Source organism: Microcaecilia unicolor, chromosome 7, assembly GCF_901765095.1.
Source record: "Microcaecilia unicolor chromosome 7, aMicUni1.1, whole genome shotgun sequence".
Lineage (NCBI taxonomy): Eukaryota > Metazoa > Chordata > Amphibia > Gymnophiona > Siphonopidae > Microcaecilia > Microcaecilia unicolor.
The window spans coordinates 126,789,674-126,806,753 of record NC_044037.1 but is presented as its reverse complement, the minus strand read 5'-3'; the positions used below and the strand labels follow the sequence as shown (position 1 = coordinate 126,806,753).

The 17,080-nt window shown below is 46.0% G+C and overlaps 1 protein-coding gene across 1 annotated transcript in view; it reads left to right on the top strand.

Moving 5' to 3' along the window:
* The window catches only part of LOC115474404 (D-3-phosphoglycerate dehydrogenase-like), a 227,097-nt gene that overhangs the window by 41,901 nt on the left and 168,116 nt on the right, over positions 1-17,080 (top strand). The window contains exon 5 of the mRNA XM_030209851.1: positions 11,655-11,753. Coding sequence (XP_030065711.1) covers positions 11,655-11,753 — 99 coding nt within the window. The remainder of the gene's footprint in view (positions 1-11,654; positions 11,754-17,080) is intronic.

The following is a 17,080-nucleotide window of genomic DNA, read 5'->3' as shown; positions in this document are numbered from 1 at the left end:
TTGTAGATAAAGAAACGACAGGTTTTGGCGATCTGTTGAATATGCGCAGAGAAGAGAGAGGAATCAAAGATGAGTCCAAGGTTACGAGCCAAGGAGACAGGGAGTATGTGAGAGCCATTAACAGAGATAGAGAAAGCCACTAAAATAGAGTAAGTACTATGATGATCTCTAAAACCTGATTGCTTATAGTGAAAAGTCTAGGTATCATCCAATAAAAATCTCTCAATTGGGTATAAACCACCTTTTAAAAAAATGTATTCCTAACATTGTAAGTTGGAATTTGGTTTAAAGTTATCAGTCTTTTGGGGTCCAACCCAAGCTTTTTTGGTATTGGAGCAACAGTTGATTTTTGCATATTAGCAGGACAACTAATCTAAATTAATGAAGCCTGAGTAAACTTCATTAACCAAGGAACCAAATCACTAAACCAGCTTTTAAATAAAGAAGCAGGAATAGGGTATACTTTGCAAGAGGTAACATGCATAATGTAAAAATACTTTAGAACTCAGCTAGTGAGGGCAATCTAAACTCTCAAAAACTGATTCTTACAGCGTGTTTTTGGCTGTGACAGAACCAATCCACATACTGTTATTTGCATGTTAGTCCTTTGAAATGAATCAAAGTAATCAGATGATTGTTTCAAGATGATCCACAAATAACTCTGGAGTATAAAATCATATTTGTTTGATCTACGCATTTTCTCCCCTCTCTCCCATATTGGCTGTTAACTGAAACAGCTTGGATGGGTGGTTGCCAACGTAAGCTTTTTTTTCTTCACAGTTCTCTCAAATCCAATTTATCCTTCCTCTACTTCAACTCAAGATGACAGAGCTGATGCTTAGAAATTCTAAGACCATCATGAAACCATGGCACATTTTTACCCAGTTGGATAATCTGAAATCTGTGCCAATTTGTCCAATGCTTTGGTCATACTAACACACTGCTCATCAACCAAATCTGTAGCTGAAGATTATCTAGCCCAGTATCCTGTTTCCAACAGTGACCAAGCCAGGTCACAAGTACCTGGTAGAAACCCAAATCGTGGCAACATTCCATGCTACAAATCCCAGGGCATGCAGTTGCTTCCCCATGTATATCTCAATAGCAGACTATGGACTTTTCCTCCAGGAACTTGTCCAAACCTTTTTTAAACTCAGATACACTAACCGCTGTTACCACCTCCTCCGGCAAAGAGTTCCAGAGCTTAACTATTCGTTGAGTGAAAACGTATTTCCTCCTATTTGTTTTAAAAGTATTTCTATGTAACTCCCTTGAATGTCCCCTAGTCTTTGTACTTTTGGAATGAGTAAAAAATCAATTTACTTCTACTCGTTCTACACCACTCAGGATTTTGTAGACCTCAATCATATCTCCCCTCAGCCGTCTCTTTTCCAAGCTGAACAGCTCTAACCTCTTTAGCTTTTCCTCATACGAGAGGAGTTCCATCCCCTTTATCATTTTGGTCGCTCTTCTTTGAACCTTTTCTAATTCCACTATGTCTTTTATAAGGTACAGCGACCAGAACTGATCGGAATACTCAAGGTGTGGTCGCACCATGGAACGATACAGAGGCATTATAGTATTTTCGGTCTTATTCACCATCCCTTTCCTAATAATTCCTAGCATCCTGCTTGCTTTTTTGGCCGCCGCACACTGAGCAGAAGATTTCAGCATATTATTTATAATGACACCTAGATCTTTTTCTTGAGTGCTGACCCCGAAGGTGGACCCTAGCATCAGGTAACTATAATTTGGATTATTATTTCCAATGTGTATCATCTTGCATTTGTCCACATTAAATTTCATCTGCCATTTGGATGCCCAGTCTTCCAATTTCCTAAGTTGTTCTGCAATATTTCAGAGTCTGCATGTGTTTTAACAACCTTGAATAGTTCAGTGTCATCTGCAAATTTAATCACCTCACTCATCGTTCCAATTTCCATATCATTTATAAATATATTAAATAGCACTGCTCCCAGTACAGATCCCTGGAGCACTCCACTGTTCACCCTCCTCCACTGAGAAATGACCATTTAACCCTACCCTCTGTTTTCTGTCCAATAACCAATTCCTAATCCACACCAGAACCTTGCCTCCTATCCCATGACTCTTTAATTTTCTCAGGAGTCTCTCATGAGGAACTTTATGAAAAGCTTTCTGAAATCTAGGTATACTACATCAACTGTCTCACCTTTATCCGCAGGTGATTGGTATATCATGAGCAGCCAGATTGGTAAGCAGCAAAAGCAGCAAACCACAGCTCCTCTCCTCCTTCTCCTTCCCTCCTCCCCCCTCAGGCATTCTGGGCATGCACTGAAGGGCTGTGCCCAGGCCCACCCAGTTTCAGCTCTGGCCCGCCCACTCCCATTGCCGGCCACTGCTGCTTTTCTGTTGAGCAGCAGGGCCGGCGCTACAAAAGAAGAAGCGCTCAGCTGATTGAGCTGAGCGCCGCCGCCAACGTTAACAAAGAGAAAAAAATGTTAAAAAAAAAAAAAAAGCGCGGCACCGTAGGCAGCCTTGAAGCATTGGCTGCTGGCTCTGCAGGCTCCTCCCGTCTCTTACGTCACTGCCCCTGTTTCGCTCCAGGGGCAGTGACGTAAGAGATGGGAGGAGCCTGCAGAGCCAGCAGCCAATGCTTCGAGGCTGCCTACGGTGCTGCGCTTTTTTTTTTTTTAACATTTTTTTCTCGTTGTTAACGTTGGTGGCGGCGCTCAGCTCAATCAGCTGAGCGCTTCTTCTTTTTGTAGCTGGGGCTGGCGGGCCTGAATCGGATGGCAGGATGGGGACTGGGGAGAAAGAGGGAAAACGGATGGCAGGATGGGGACTGGGAGAAAGAAGGAAAACGGAAGGATGGGAGAGAAAGAGGGAAAACGGAAGGCAGGATGGGGACTGGGGAGAAAGAAGGAAAACGGAAGGATGGGGAGAGAAAGAGGGAAAACGGATGGCAGGATGGGGACTGGGGAGAAAGAGGGAAAACAGAAGGATGGGGAGAGAAAGAGGGAAAATGGATGGCAGGATGGGGACTGGGGAGAAAGAGGGAAAACAGAAGGATGGGGAGAGAAAGAGGGAGAACAGATAGGAGGATGGCAGAGAAAGAGGGAAAACAGAAGGATGGGGAGAGAAAGAGGGAAAACAGATAGGAGGATGGCAGAGAAAGAGGGAAAACGGAAGGATGGGGAGAGAAAGGGAAAACAGATGGGAGGATGGCAGAGAAAGAGGGAAAATGGAGGATGGGGAAAGAAAGAGGGAAAACAGATGGGAGGATGGCAGAGAAAGAGGGAAAACGGAAGGATGGGGAGAGAAAGAGGGAAAACAGATGGGAGGATGGCAGAGAAAGAGGGAAAACGGAAGGATCGGGAGAGAAAGAGGGAAAACAGACGGAAGGATGGCAGAGAAAGAGGGAAAACGGAAGGATGGGGAGAGAAAGAGGGAAAACGGATGGAAGGATGGCAGAGAAAGAGGGAAAACGGATGGATAGGAAGAGAGACACTGGATGGAAGGATGGGGAGAGAAAGAGGGGAGATGGATGAAAGGATGCAGAGAGAAAGGGGCGAGACTGGAAGGATGTGGAGAGAGAAGGGACACTGAACAGAAAAGGGTAGAGAGCTAGACACTGGTTAGAAGGAGGGAGAGAGAGACATTAGATGGAAGGATCAGGAGAGAGGGTAGATGGGTGGAAGGATGGGGAGAGAAAGAGGGAAGACGCTGGATGGAAGGGTAGGGAGAAAGAGGTGACACTGGATGGAAGGATGCAGAAAGAAAGAGGGGAGACTATTGGAAGGATGGGGAGAGAGAGTGGAGACACTGGAAGGATGGGGAGAGAAAGAAGAGAGCTGCTGGATGGAAAAGGAGAGTAGTGAAAGACTGGAGAATAAGAGGAAGGGGCATGGGGAGAACAAGGGTGAGAAAAAGATGAAAAGCCATAAGTAGATGAAGGAAATTAAAGAATGGATAGTAAGAATGAATTAAATCTGGACACAGAGAGAGGCAGAAAAATATTGAAGAAAGCAAAGAAAAAGGAGAGAAAAATGACAAATGGCCAGGAAACCCTGGCAGAAGAGTCAAGCAAAAATGAAGGAAAGCAGAATCTAGAGACTGGGAACAACACAATGAGAAAAAGTAAATGGCCATACAACAAAGATAAAGAAAATAATTTTATTTTTAATTTAGGATAAAGTAATATAGTACCTGTGTTAATAAAGTTTCAGAGACCAATACTTCTTTCCTTAGGTCAGGAGAGGATACCGTAACAGCATTATACTGACCTGAGGCAGGAGGTTTTGGCCTCTGAAAGCTCACTGAAAAGGATTAGGCTATTAAATAAATTGTCTGAAATCTGATGCACTGAAAAGCAGCACTTTACCCTGTGTGACAAATGCATCTGAGTGTGACTACATTTTGCTGGGGGGGGGGGGGGTAGAGAGAAAATTTTGTGCCCACCCACTTTGGGTTCAGGCCCACCCAAAATTGGCAGTCTGGCTACGCCACTGCCTTCAGAGGTGCAGCTTGGAGGACAAACCTTTCAACAGGTACTCTATGATCTGAAATATCGCTTCAGAGGCTTAAAGTTCTTCTAAAGGCTCGTTATTTTCAGCAAGCCTTTGATTAGTTTCTTTTAATTTTCTGTCAACGATATGATCCTTGGAACACAGTTTTTAGGTTTGAAATGTGTATTTATTAATCTATTTATTTATTTTTAATGAATGGTCTTGTTTGAATGGTTGTTTTCTCTCCTATCAAAAATGGAGTTCTTTAATTTTATTGTACTATACTATTTTATTGTAAACCGCTTAGCTTCTCCTTTTAAATAAACATAAACAAGTCTCAAGCATCATATGCATCAAAAGTATGGAAAAAAATTGTTAATATCCTTTAATTGTAACTTTCAAGTAGTAATTCATATTTCCATAGCGTCCCTAGATCAATCCAGAGACTTGTGGGTTATGCCCCTCCTCTAGCAGGTTAGATAGAGAGAACTCAGAAGTTTGCTACAATAGAGCATGTGCAGCCAGCAGTGTTGCCAGGTGGGCGGTTTTACCGCCCAATTGGGCTGTTTTCCGCGACCCGCCGCGGGAAATTTTTGCCCGCGGCGGGTTGCGGTTTTTTGGGCTGGTTTTTGTGCTTCGGGCGGTTTTTTCGGCCGCGGGGGGGCGGGGTTAGTGACGTTTTTGGGTGGGGTTAATGACGTTTTGGGCGGGGTTAGTGACGTGGGAGGCGGGGCCGATGACGTGGGAGGCGGGCCGATGACGGGGAGGCGGGGCCGATGACGGGGAGGCGGGGCCGATGACGGAGAGGCGGGGCCGGTGACGTGGGAGGCGGGGCCGGTGACGGCGGGGGCGGGGTTGATGACGCGGGGGTGGGGGGTTGTCAGGGGCGGGGTTTGTGTTTGGGCGGTTTTTGGGCTGTTTTTTGGGCTCCAGTGGGCTGGAAAAAAATTTTCCACCTGGCAACCCTGGCAGCCAGCCTCACTTCAGTATTCTCTATCTAGCAGGTAGAAGGGAGCATAAAGTGCAGCTGTGTGGCCTGAGGCTCCTATCCCGTTCCCTCGGGTGTGTTGAGCTTTCTCTGTGGTTGAGGTGCTGGAGCACATTCTGGGATACACCTGGTGGTTCCAGGTCCCTACCCTTCTCCCCCTGTCAGCCTACTTAAATTCTGTTGAGGATTTTGGCTGTATTCCTCTCCTGTCTCTTAAAAAAAAAAAAGAACCAGATGGAACGATTCTCCAGTCCAGCCTCATTTTGGCTTGCTTGGCGCTTTGAACAATTCTCCGTTCAGCTTAATTGGAACGTGAGCAGGGCTGGGACTTCGGAGAAGGTAAGGCTTTTGGGGCTATGTCCGTTCCGTTGGAGTCTGTTAAGCGCGGCTCGTGCTGCGGGGCACGGTGGCACGTCGCTTCCCTGCGAGTTTTGTTCCACGATGGTAGTGAGTCATAGTGCAGATCAGGGGATCGCGTGTTGGGCACCCCGGCGCCAAAAGGGATCGTTTCTCGCTTGGCGGGAAAGTCTGTGACTGGAACGGTTGATCCACCGGCGCCATTTTCTTGCTAGCGCCGCAGTCTCAGGATGCTGGGGCTCCCTCCAACAGAGAAGCCTTGATTTCTCTCCTGGAAAAGGCTATTATGGGGGCTTTCCTCCCAGAGTTTGTACTCTTTTGCTCAAAGCGTTTTTATTGCGCTCTGAGGGAGAGGGGCAGGAGGCGGCCATTTTCGAGGCTCTGCTGCCTCGGGCTCTGAGTTCGTACAGAAGCCGCCTAAGATGGCCTGGTTGGGTTTAAGGGGCCGGTAGAGTGGAGGAGTAGCATAATGGTTAGTGCAGCAGGCTTTGAACCTGGCTGTCTGGGTTCGTTTCCCTCTGCTGCTCCTTCTGTCCGTGGGCAAGTCACTTAGCCCTCCATAATAACCCTGGGACGACATATGGTTTCGGAGGGTGTCCCGGGGTCAAGGGAATCCTTTTCAGGGCACTTTGAACAGAGGGAGTTGCCCACGGGTGAGAGAGTTGACCTCACCGCGACCAGGCTCTTTTTTTTTGTTTTGTTTTGTTTTAATCATATTTATTGTATTCTTCAAAACAAGATTAACAACAAATTTTCAAGTTACAACCATGTAGATTGACATTCCCATATTTCAACATTTTCAAATTTTTGTTTCCCCAAATTTCTCCACCCCCCCCCCCCCCCCCCCTCCCTTCCCTCCCAATCAAATCCCCCCCTTCCACGACCAGGCTCTTTAAAGGGAAGAACTGATTCCATTCTTTATACAGGCATTGTAAGTGCTAATTTTATATCCTCTGTGGTTAGCGCTTCCATTTGGTTGGGCACTAGGATGCCGGCGGAAGCCTGTTAGGTTCATGAGGCTATTCTGTTCTTGGGTGTATGTGCGTGCTTGATTATTAGCATTTGTATGCGCTACCAAACACTTGCAGCGCTGAACACCTGACATTTATTTATTTTATTTATTTATTGTATTTGTATCCCACATTTTCCCACCTAATTGCAGGCTCAATGTGTCATAAAGAGACAGTCCCTGCTCAAGAGCTTACAATCTAGTATAGCTCCATCATTATTGCCACGCCACATGGCACTGCTGAGGCCCCAGTGCTCCCCTGGGTTCTGATGTGCTTCCAATTCAGGCAGTTTTATATGTAGATCTTTCAGGAATGTGATTGGGAACCTAGTGTGGAGCATTCCAGTTTCTGCATATTGGTTTTCCACAGCTTTGAGTCTTCCTCAGCCTTCCAGGGGCGAGGTAAGGGACCCTTTAGTCCCCTGCAGCTGTGCCATGACAGTGAGAGCCTTATGCTGCTGCTTGGAAAGTACTGCTTATCTGAAAGTATCCTGGTAGAGATGCCTGTGCTTCTCGAGGTGAGTTACAGTAAGACTATTTCTGGACCCTCCTTGAGGAGGTTCAGGGGGTGTGTACATCTTTAATGGAAGGGATCAGGATTAGGGATCCTAACCTAGGTTTTCACTCTTCCACTCTTCTCCTTTCTCAGACATGGCAGTACAGTGTTGTAGTAGTCAGGCTTAAGGCTGTTGACTAGATGTTTCTGTGAGAAATGTTACATTTTGAGGCTAGTGCAGGCCTCTCAGGTTTCTCTCGGTTTCCTTGGTAACCCTGCACCCTCTGGGCTCCCCTGGTGGCATTTGCTCTGTGGGTATTGTTTACATCAATCTAGTTTTATTGAGGAGGGCTGCTGGCCTTTCAGCCTGAAGGTTATAGGTTCAAGGCTGGTTTTTCCATCCTATTAGATACTGTTGGCTCAGCTAGATTTCCAGTGGGACATATTTTATTTCATTATTTCTTATGGCTTGCTTGGCCAAGTAGTTCTTACATGACTGGAACAGTTTTCAGAACTCTTCAGTTTTAAATTTTGCTCTTCTCTCTCTCTCTCTCTCTCTCTTAGCACACTAATACTGGCCACACTTTTACATATTAGCTTCAGCTGCCTGGTACTGCAGCGTTCCCGGTACCTCTAATTGCTTCTTATGGGATACCTAAATTTCATGAGGAGTGGCCCAGGAGCTACTTCAATGTAGAGATAGCTTAATAGTGGTTGCAATCAGCTGAGAGCACTGAGCGCTAGGGGTGCGGCTTCTCGACCCACTGTAGCTTGCTTTTTGTAGCATGAAATGGTACTATAGACATATGCTGCTACACCATCTGTCTCTGGTGTACCTGGTAGTACGACTGATACCCGTCAGGGCGGAGTTTTTCTTCTGGAACAGCGACGGGCGAAGCTGTGCCAGGTTTCTTCCCTCATTCGGCTGAAGGCTCCAACAGCGTTAGACTAGGTTCAGGGGTCGTTTCTTGGGCCTGGAGCCGCATGCGGCCTTTGCAATGGTATCTACTCAGCCGTTGGTCTTTCCTTTCCAAGGTTCTTCGATTCGTTTTCCCTGGACACCGCGAGCTTCTTTTGCTCTGCGCTGTTGGCTCAGGTCGGATACTGACTCGAGGCATGCCTCTCACCGCGTCGGAGTGGCGTGTGGTTCTCGGCCACTCAGCTCAGGGGAGTTGGTCCCCCTCGGAGTCCAGGTTGCAGTTCAATCTCATGGAACTTCGGGCGTTTCGGTTGGCTTTCGAGATGCTGTTGAGAGTTCAACCAGTCCGAGTTCTCTGCGACAATGCGACGGCGGTTGCGTACGTCATTCGGCAGGGCAGAAATCGAAGTGCTCCGCTGGCTGAAGAGGCGTCCGTGCTGTCTCTTGGGGCAGAGAAGTGTCAAGTTTGGTTGTCAGTGCCTCACATAGCGGGAGTGCTAAGTGTACAGGCCAACTTTTCAGTCGCAATCGCTTGGATGCCGGGTAGTGGGAGCTCTCTCCGCCGGCTGTCAGCCAGATTTCGGATCGCTGGCGGACTCCGGTGATGGATTTCATGGCTTGATTCTACAATCCCAAGGTGACCCGGTTCTTCAGCAAAGTGCAGCTGTGACCAAGTGGTAACAGCACTGGTCTTGTAATGCAGAGGTAGACGGTTCAAATCCCACTGTTACTACTAATAAAGCTGTGAGCATCAACAGTTAAGAGGCAGAGAGTTTGAGTCCGAAGGAATAGACGCTATTCTTCAGCCATGGTTGTTGGAGCTTCTATATGTCTTTCCTCCGTAGCCGATGGTCGGTTAAGTAGTGGGGAAATCTCTCGTCTTCCGGGTCCGGTAATACTTATTGCGCCGGACTGGCCCAGATGTCCTTGGTATGCGGGCTTGATTCACCTCCTGATCAACAAGCCGTTCCACCTGTCTCACTGGCCTGGTCTTATCCATCAGAGGACGGTAGTCATAAAAGATCACGCTTCATTTGGGCTAATGGCCTCGCCTTTGTACGGTTGCGTCTGAGGTGTCCAGGATAGCTGGAGGCGGTTTTTGGGACCATGTTACAGGCGCGCAAATGTTCCACTTCTACTGCGTATGATGGAGTATGGAGGTTGTTTGTGGCTTGGGGTTCCTTGGCAGGCATTTCCCCTCAATCAGACCCTCTTGGGTCCGTTCTGACCTTTTTGCAGGAAGTGATGGTTAAGGAACTGTCGCTAAGTACTTTAAAGGATCAGTTAGTGGCATTGGCTTCCTGGAGGGGTCGTTTGGGGAGCCACTCCTTAGTGTCTCTTCCGGAGTTTGTTCATTTTCTTCGCGGTGTAGAGCATCTCACACCTCCTTGGGTTCCGGTGGTGCCGGATTAGAATTTGAACCTGTTCCTTAGGGTGTTTTGGTGGTCTCCTTTCAAGCCCCTGAGTAAAGATCTTGAATGTTTTCAAGTTGAAGACTGTGTTTCTGGTGGCAATGGCTTCAGCCAGGCGGGTGTCTGAGCTTCAGGCCCTTTTGTGCAGAGCCCCTTTCTCCGTTTTTTCGGAGGCGGGAGTGACAATTCGAAGGGTGCCGTCCTTGGTTTCTAAGGTAGTCACGCGTTTTCACGTTAACCAGGGAGTGGTGTTGCCATCCATCCTTCAAGCAAGAGGATTTCCCTCACAATTTTCGAGCTCTACAGATTTAGACGTTAGGGGACCTCTGATGTGTTATTTGGAGGCGACTAATTCGTTTTGAAAGCAGATCATCTTTTTGTGCTGTTCGCAGGTCATAAGAAAGCGAACTTGACCTCTAAGGCCACGGTGGATCGGTGGCTTAGGGAGGCTATTGCGTCAGCTTACCTGTTGTTGGGGGATTCTTTCCCTGTTCGCATTTGGGCACTATCTAACAGGGTTCAGGCCTCTTCTTTTGTGGAGTGTCATCTGGTGTCGTCGGAGTACATTTGTTAAGCGGCGTCTTGGTCGTCTTGGCATTCCTTTGTTATGCATTGCCGTCTTGATGTTGCTGCGCATCGAGAGGCGCTTGTTGGGACTTCTGTGTTGGCGGCCGCAGTAGGCCGGTCCCATCCTTGATGAGGATTGCTTTGGTACATCCCACAAGTCTCTGGATTGATCTAGGGACGCTGTGGAAGGTAAAATTATGTCTTACCTGATAATTTTCTTTCCATTAGTCCCTCAGATCAATCCAGAGCCCCTCCCAGGAATTCGCTTTCGTAATCTCTGATCGGATTCAGTATACTTCAGTCGGTTCTGTTCACGTTCCTTTGTCTCTGGACGGGTAAGGCTGTTAGGGTGTGTTTATATTTACATTTCTAAGTTATAGCAGCTCGGAGAGTTTCTTCCAAGTTTATGCTGCTTTTGCAGAGACAGGAGAGTGTTCTATGGTTCTTACTGCTTTGGTATCGTTATACTGAAGTGAGGCTGGCTGCACATGCTCTATTGTAGCAAACTTCTGAGTTCTCTCTATCTAACCTGCTAGAGGAGGGGCATAACCCACAAGTCTCTGGATTGATCTGAGGGACTAATGGAAAGAAAATTATCAGGTAAGACATAATTTTACCATATTAGGGGCGGGCAATGAACGAGTTAATGCTATTGAGCATTCATTTTTTAACGCAAAGTTGTTTTTTAACGTTGCGTTTTTTTTTAAAGCCGACCTGCCCCCTCACCCCTTGTTTACTTCTAAAGCTGTTCTCAGGCTCTGGATTTTTTCAGTTTCCTCAGCACAGCCTCAGAGTCCTTGTCTTCCCCTGCATGGCTGGGCTCTGCAGGTACTTGAGCCCCGCAGTGAAGGAAGTCATGGAAGTCTCACGGGACTTGAAACTGTGAGACTTCCCCAACTTCCTGCAGTGCGGGGCTCAAGTACCTGCAGAGCCCAGCCGTGCAGGGGAAGACAAGGACTTTGGCAAAGGCATGGGGACAGGTATCCGACATTAACTCATGTTTCACAAACTGGCTGTATCAAGTATAACAAAAACATTTTAAAATCATATTTCACAAAAAGTATTTTTATATATATATATATATATATATATATATATATATATACAGTGTTGTTTTTCTAGCAAAAAAGGTGCCGGTACTCAAATGCTAGGCCACCCTTCAAGAGTGGGGTAATCACAGAGGGACCCACCCCATAATAGCCAGGCCACCTGCAACCAGTCATAGAATCTATGACAAGACAGAATTGGTATGTAGAGCCTGAGCTCTTTCATTAAAACTTGGGTTCCATGGGTCAATTTTAGCAGACAATGGAAAAGGTGCTGGTACTCAGTACCTCCAAGTACCCCCTCAAAAAAACCCCTTTATATACAATAAGAAATGTATGAACTGATAAAAATATAATAGTTATTTCTTCCTAGTTCATGGGAGCAGAGCTTCATGGGAAGACACTTGGCATTCTGGGACTGGGAAGAATTGGAAAGGAAGTGGCCCTTAGGATGCAGGCATTCCAGATGAAGGTACAGTATTTATTTATTTTATTAATTTACATTCCACTTAAACACTAGTCAGATTACAATAAAACATCCATAAAAATTTATACAAACTCAACATCAACATCAACATTATACATTAAAAAAAAAAAAACAGGAAATAAACTGCAGAACCTATCTGCACTATGTCTTTACTGCCATTACACCAGTGGATATGCCATCAGAAGCAAATAAGTCTTCAGCAACCTCTTAAGTGAATTACATTTGTAGCGAGGCGTAAATAACCAGGCAAACTGTTCCACAAATGTGGTCCTGCTGCAGAAAATGCAGCTGCCCTTGTTTCTGCATAATGCACCTTTCCTAAGTTTACAGTTTCCAAATATTTTGAATCCACTGACCACAGTGTGCGCGCTGGTCGGTATACCTTCAAAGTCTATGAAAAATACCAGGGAGCTGTCTCATAAATTACCTGGTAAACTAAAGTCAATATTTTAAATGAGTTCCTGCTAGACATCAGGAACCAATGGAGCTGATTTAGTATTGGAGTTATATGCATGTACCTAGAGGCCCTAGTAATCAAATGTCCTGCAGGACAGGAGTGGACCAATTGTGGCCCATGGGCTGAAATCAACTTACAGGACCATTTTGGAGATCATTTTTGAAAGGGATGTTGCTTATGTAAAGCCTTGTCTCCAAAGATGAGCAGGATAGCTGAAGCAGGGACAGTGGAACACCATTTTGTTTGGGGTGCCCAAGCTCCACCTCTCCAGCTTTGCCCCCTGACCCCACCCCCACCTCTGCTCCAACCCCATTGCTTCTGCCTCAGCCCTAACCCCATCATCCCCCCTTCCCTTACTTACCATCTCATAGTCTTCCACCATGGCATCCAACATTTTTCTTGTCCCCTGCCTCTCAAACCCGCCCCCCATCTTCAGTGTCTCTCTCTCTCCTCCCCCCCTCCCATCGTGGTATCCAATCTGTCCTGTGCATGCTCAAGGCCTGCCGGCTCCTACCACCTCGACTTCCTGTTTCAGAGGGGACAGGAGCCTGCAGGTCTTAAGCATGTGTAGGTGCTCAAGGACCCACGCTGACTGGTCGCAATGCCTTTCTGCAGTGCTGCTGCCCCAGAAGAGGGAGGTAAAAAAGGAAACCCCTCACGGGGGAGCAAGGAATGAGGGAGACAATGTCCCCTCTAAGGACTAAGTTGACATGAGCAAATATTTTCTGTTACATTACCCTGTGAGCACTTCTCACAGATACATACACAGATGTGCTCACACACACACGGGGCATTTTCAAAAGAAACGTCCAAGTTGCGATTTGGACGTCTTTGCAAAACGGCGAAATCCAGGGGGTGGGGAAACCTGTATTTTCGAAAAAAGATGGACGTCTATCTTTCGTTTCGAAAATACCGTCAGAAACGTCCAAATCCTTAAATTTGGACATCCCTAGATTTGGACGTCCCTAGACATGGACATTTCTGACTTTCGTCGATTTTCGAAACCAAAGATGTCCATGTCAAAATGTCCTAATGCAAGCCATTTCAATGTGGGAGGAGCCAGCATTTGTAGTGCACTGGTCCTCCTGACATGCCAGGACAGCAACCGGGCACCCTAGGGGGCACTGCAGTAGACTTCAGAAAATGCTCCCAGGAACATAGCTCCCTTACATTGTGTGCTGAGCCCCCCAACCGCCCCCCCCCCCAAACCCACTACCCCCAACTGTACACCACTACCGTACCCCTTACGGGTGAAGGGGGGCACCTAGATGTAGGTACAGTGGGTTTGTGGTGGGTTTTGGAGGGCTTGCTGTTTCCTCCACAAATGTAACAGGTAGGGGGGGTATGGACCTGGGTCCGCCTGTCTGAAGTGCACTGCAGTACCCACTAAAACTGCTCCTGGGACCTGCATGCGCTGTCATGAACCTGAGTATGACATCTGAGGCTGGCATAGATGCTGGCACGAAATGTTTTTTGAGGGTGGGAGGGGGTTAGTGACCACTGGGGGAGTAACGGGAGGTCATCCACCATTCCCTCCGGTGGTCATCTGGTCATTTTGGGCACCTTTTTGTGTCTTTTTCGTAATAAAAACACGTCCGGGTGAAAACATCCAAGTGTTCATCAGAGATGTCCTTGTTTTTTTCGATTATGGGTCAAAGACGTCCAAGTGTTAGGCACGCCAAAGTCCCGCCTTCGCTACGCCTCCGACACGCCCCCTTGAAATTTGGATGTCCTTGCAATGGACTGCAGTTGGAGACGTCCAAAATCAGGTTTCGATTATACCGATTTGGACGTCTTTGTGAGAAGGACATCGATCTTCCGATTTAAGTCGAAAGATGGACGTCCTTCTCTTTCAAAAATGAGCCCAATAATAACATAGTAAATGGCAGCAGATAAAGACCTATGCGGTCCATCCAGTCTGCCCAACAAGATAAACTCATTTTACATTGTATGTGATACTTTATATGTATACCCGAGTTTGACGTACATAAACACTGGCAGGGAGGTTAGAAGAATTTCATAAGCCATGCTCTGCATGCTTTCCCTACTTATGCACCTGTAGTTCAACTATAGCTACTCTGAATTACTGGATGTTTAGCACAGCTTAGAGGAAACACTGCTCTCCCTGTACAAGCATTACTCTTAAAAAATAAAAGGGAATAGTAGGGAAAGTATCTCTGTTATTGATGCCATTATGCACACTGAATACACTCCAGGGAATTATGTACCAAAAATAGCAAAATAATGCACAGCAAAATAATACAGATAACAAAAGAGAGGGTTCAAAAGTACACAAACATGAACAGCAAAAGAAAAAAGTACAACAGAGTTTTCAAGTCTGGAACAATCAAGAGTCCTTTATTCATAAAGACCCGACATGGGCCGTATTTCGGCGTAACAACGCCTGCCTCAGGGGTCAAGCAGACGGTTTGAGAATGCTATAGCATATCTATATAATCAAACCTTAATCTTCAATGATGACAAGTTCAACATGAATGCTAATAGTGCATCAAGTAAAACCTCCATAGTGGACACTGTTGATTTTTTCCTTCCCTCTCCCCTCCCCAGTGGTCCAGCATTTCTCTTTCCCTGTCCCCTCACTAATAGTCCACATTTCTCTTTCCTTCTCTCCCCTTCCTAATGATTCAGCATTTCTCCTCCCCTCCCTTCCATACCCAATTGTCCAGCATATTTCCTTCTCCCTTTTGTCCCTAATGGTCCAGCATTTCTCCTTCCCTTTTCTCCTCTCTCCCTTTCCCAGTGGGCCAGCATTTGTCCTTCTCCCTCTCCTGCCAGCAAACCACATCTTCTTAGGCCTCTCAAGTACCCCCCCCCCCCCCCCCACTGTGTACATTTTGAAAAGTTTTTTTTTTAAATGTTTGGAGTTTTGACCACAGTGCTCGCACCCTCCCCACAGCCTTAACTCTGATGCAATTTCCTGTTTCTGCATAGGTGCTGCTGTCCGCCATTTCAAACATAAAAAAATGTTTTAAAAGGTACATCTGGGGGGGGGGGGGGGAGATTGAGAGGTACATAGAAATGCCGGCTTGCTGGGGAGGGGCGTGGTCAAGAAAGGGTGATGTTCGATGGGTGATGGAGAGAGAGGGAGGTGGAGAGAGAGTTGAGGCACTCTATTCAGTAGTGTTTGGAGGGGGGCAGTGCCCCCCCTGCCCTCCGAAATTACACCAATGCTCTGACCTCAGACTGCTGAACGTTATCAGGATAGGACCGTGGTAAATAATTTTCAGCTCCAAAGTAACTTACAGAATTTTATAAGTCTAAGTGCTTTGAAAATGAACCCCCAAAGGGGCTCATTTTCAAAAGAGAAAAACAAAAATGTCCAAATTGGTATTTTCAAAACCAATTTTGAAATGTTTTTCTATGATGTCCATCAGAAGTGCATTCAAATCACAAGGGGGAGTATCAGGGGTGTATTAAGGGCAGGATCTGGGCATTTCTAACGCTTGGACCTTTTTCTGCCATAATGGAACAAAACAAAAACATCCAGGTCTTTAAGTTGGCCATTTTGGTCTAGACTTGTTTTATTTGGGAAAGCGAAATACGAAAGCGCCAAACCCCTAAGAGAAAAACTACACTGGCTTCCACTAAAAGAACGAATTGCATTCAAAGTCTGCACCTTGGTTCACAAAATCGTTCACGGGGAAGCCCCGACCTATATGTCAGACCTTATAGACCTGCCTATTAGGAATGCGAAAAGATCATCACGCACATTCCTCAATCTCCACTATCCTAGCTGTAAAGGACTAAAATATAAATCCACATACGCGACCAGTTTCTCATACATCTGCACGCAGCTATGGCACGCACTACCGAAGGCCATAAAAACAATGCAGGACCTAACCATCTTCCAAAGGCTACTGAAAACAGATCTTCGCAAGAAGGCATACCTTAAACATCCATCTTAAATACTAAATAACACTACACACAATCTATACATAACCGATCTTTTACCTCATGACTAATTAACCTCTTTGATATTCATGATCAAGCATTACCACTTCAACCTTATACTGAATAGGGACTCTCTATAATCAATGACCTAATGTATGCTACAATCCAATATCTATAATCCAACGCTCTATAATCGATGACCTAATGTATGTTACAATCCAATTTATTCTCAGCAACCTTCATGCAATACCATAATTTATTTTTCTTTACCATGTATGTATGCACATGGTATATATATATATATATATACCATGATCTGTTCCATATATGTCATGTTCCATGTATGTTACCATGTATGTATGCACCTTAATGCAATACCATTTGTAATTCTGTTACCCGGAAATGGCAACCGCCATTACGGCAAATGTAAGCCACATTGAGCCTGCAAGTTGGTGGGAAAGTGTGGGATACAAATGCTACAAATAAATGAATAAATAAATAAATAAAATTAATGAATAAGCCACAAAAAAGTGCCCTAAATGACCAGATGACCACTGAGGGAATCAGGGATGACCTCCCCTTACTTCCACTAACCCCCTTCCACCTCCCAAAAATGTGATTAAAAACATTACTTACCAGCCTCTATGCAAGCCTCAGATGTTATATTCATCTCCATTACAGCAGCATTCAGGTCCCTGGAGTAGACTAGTGGTGGATGCAGTGCAGTGCAGACAGGTGGATCCAGGTCCATACCTCCCCCTGCCTGTTACACTTGTGGTGGAAACTGTGAGCCCTCCAAAAGTCACCAGAAACCCACTGTACCCATATATAGGTTCCCCCTTCACCCATAAGGGCTGCCGTAGTGGGGTTAGTGGGTTTTGGGGGTGGCTCAGCAGACAAGATAAGGGAGCAATGGTGAGATGTGTACCTGGGAGCATTTATT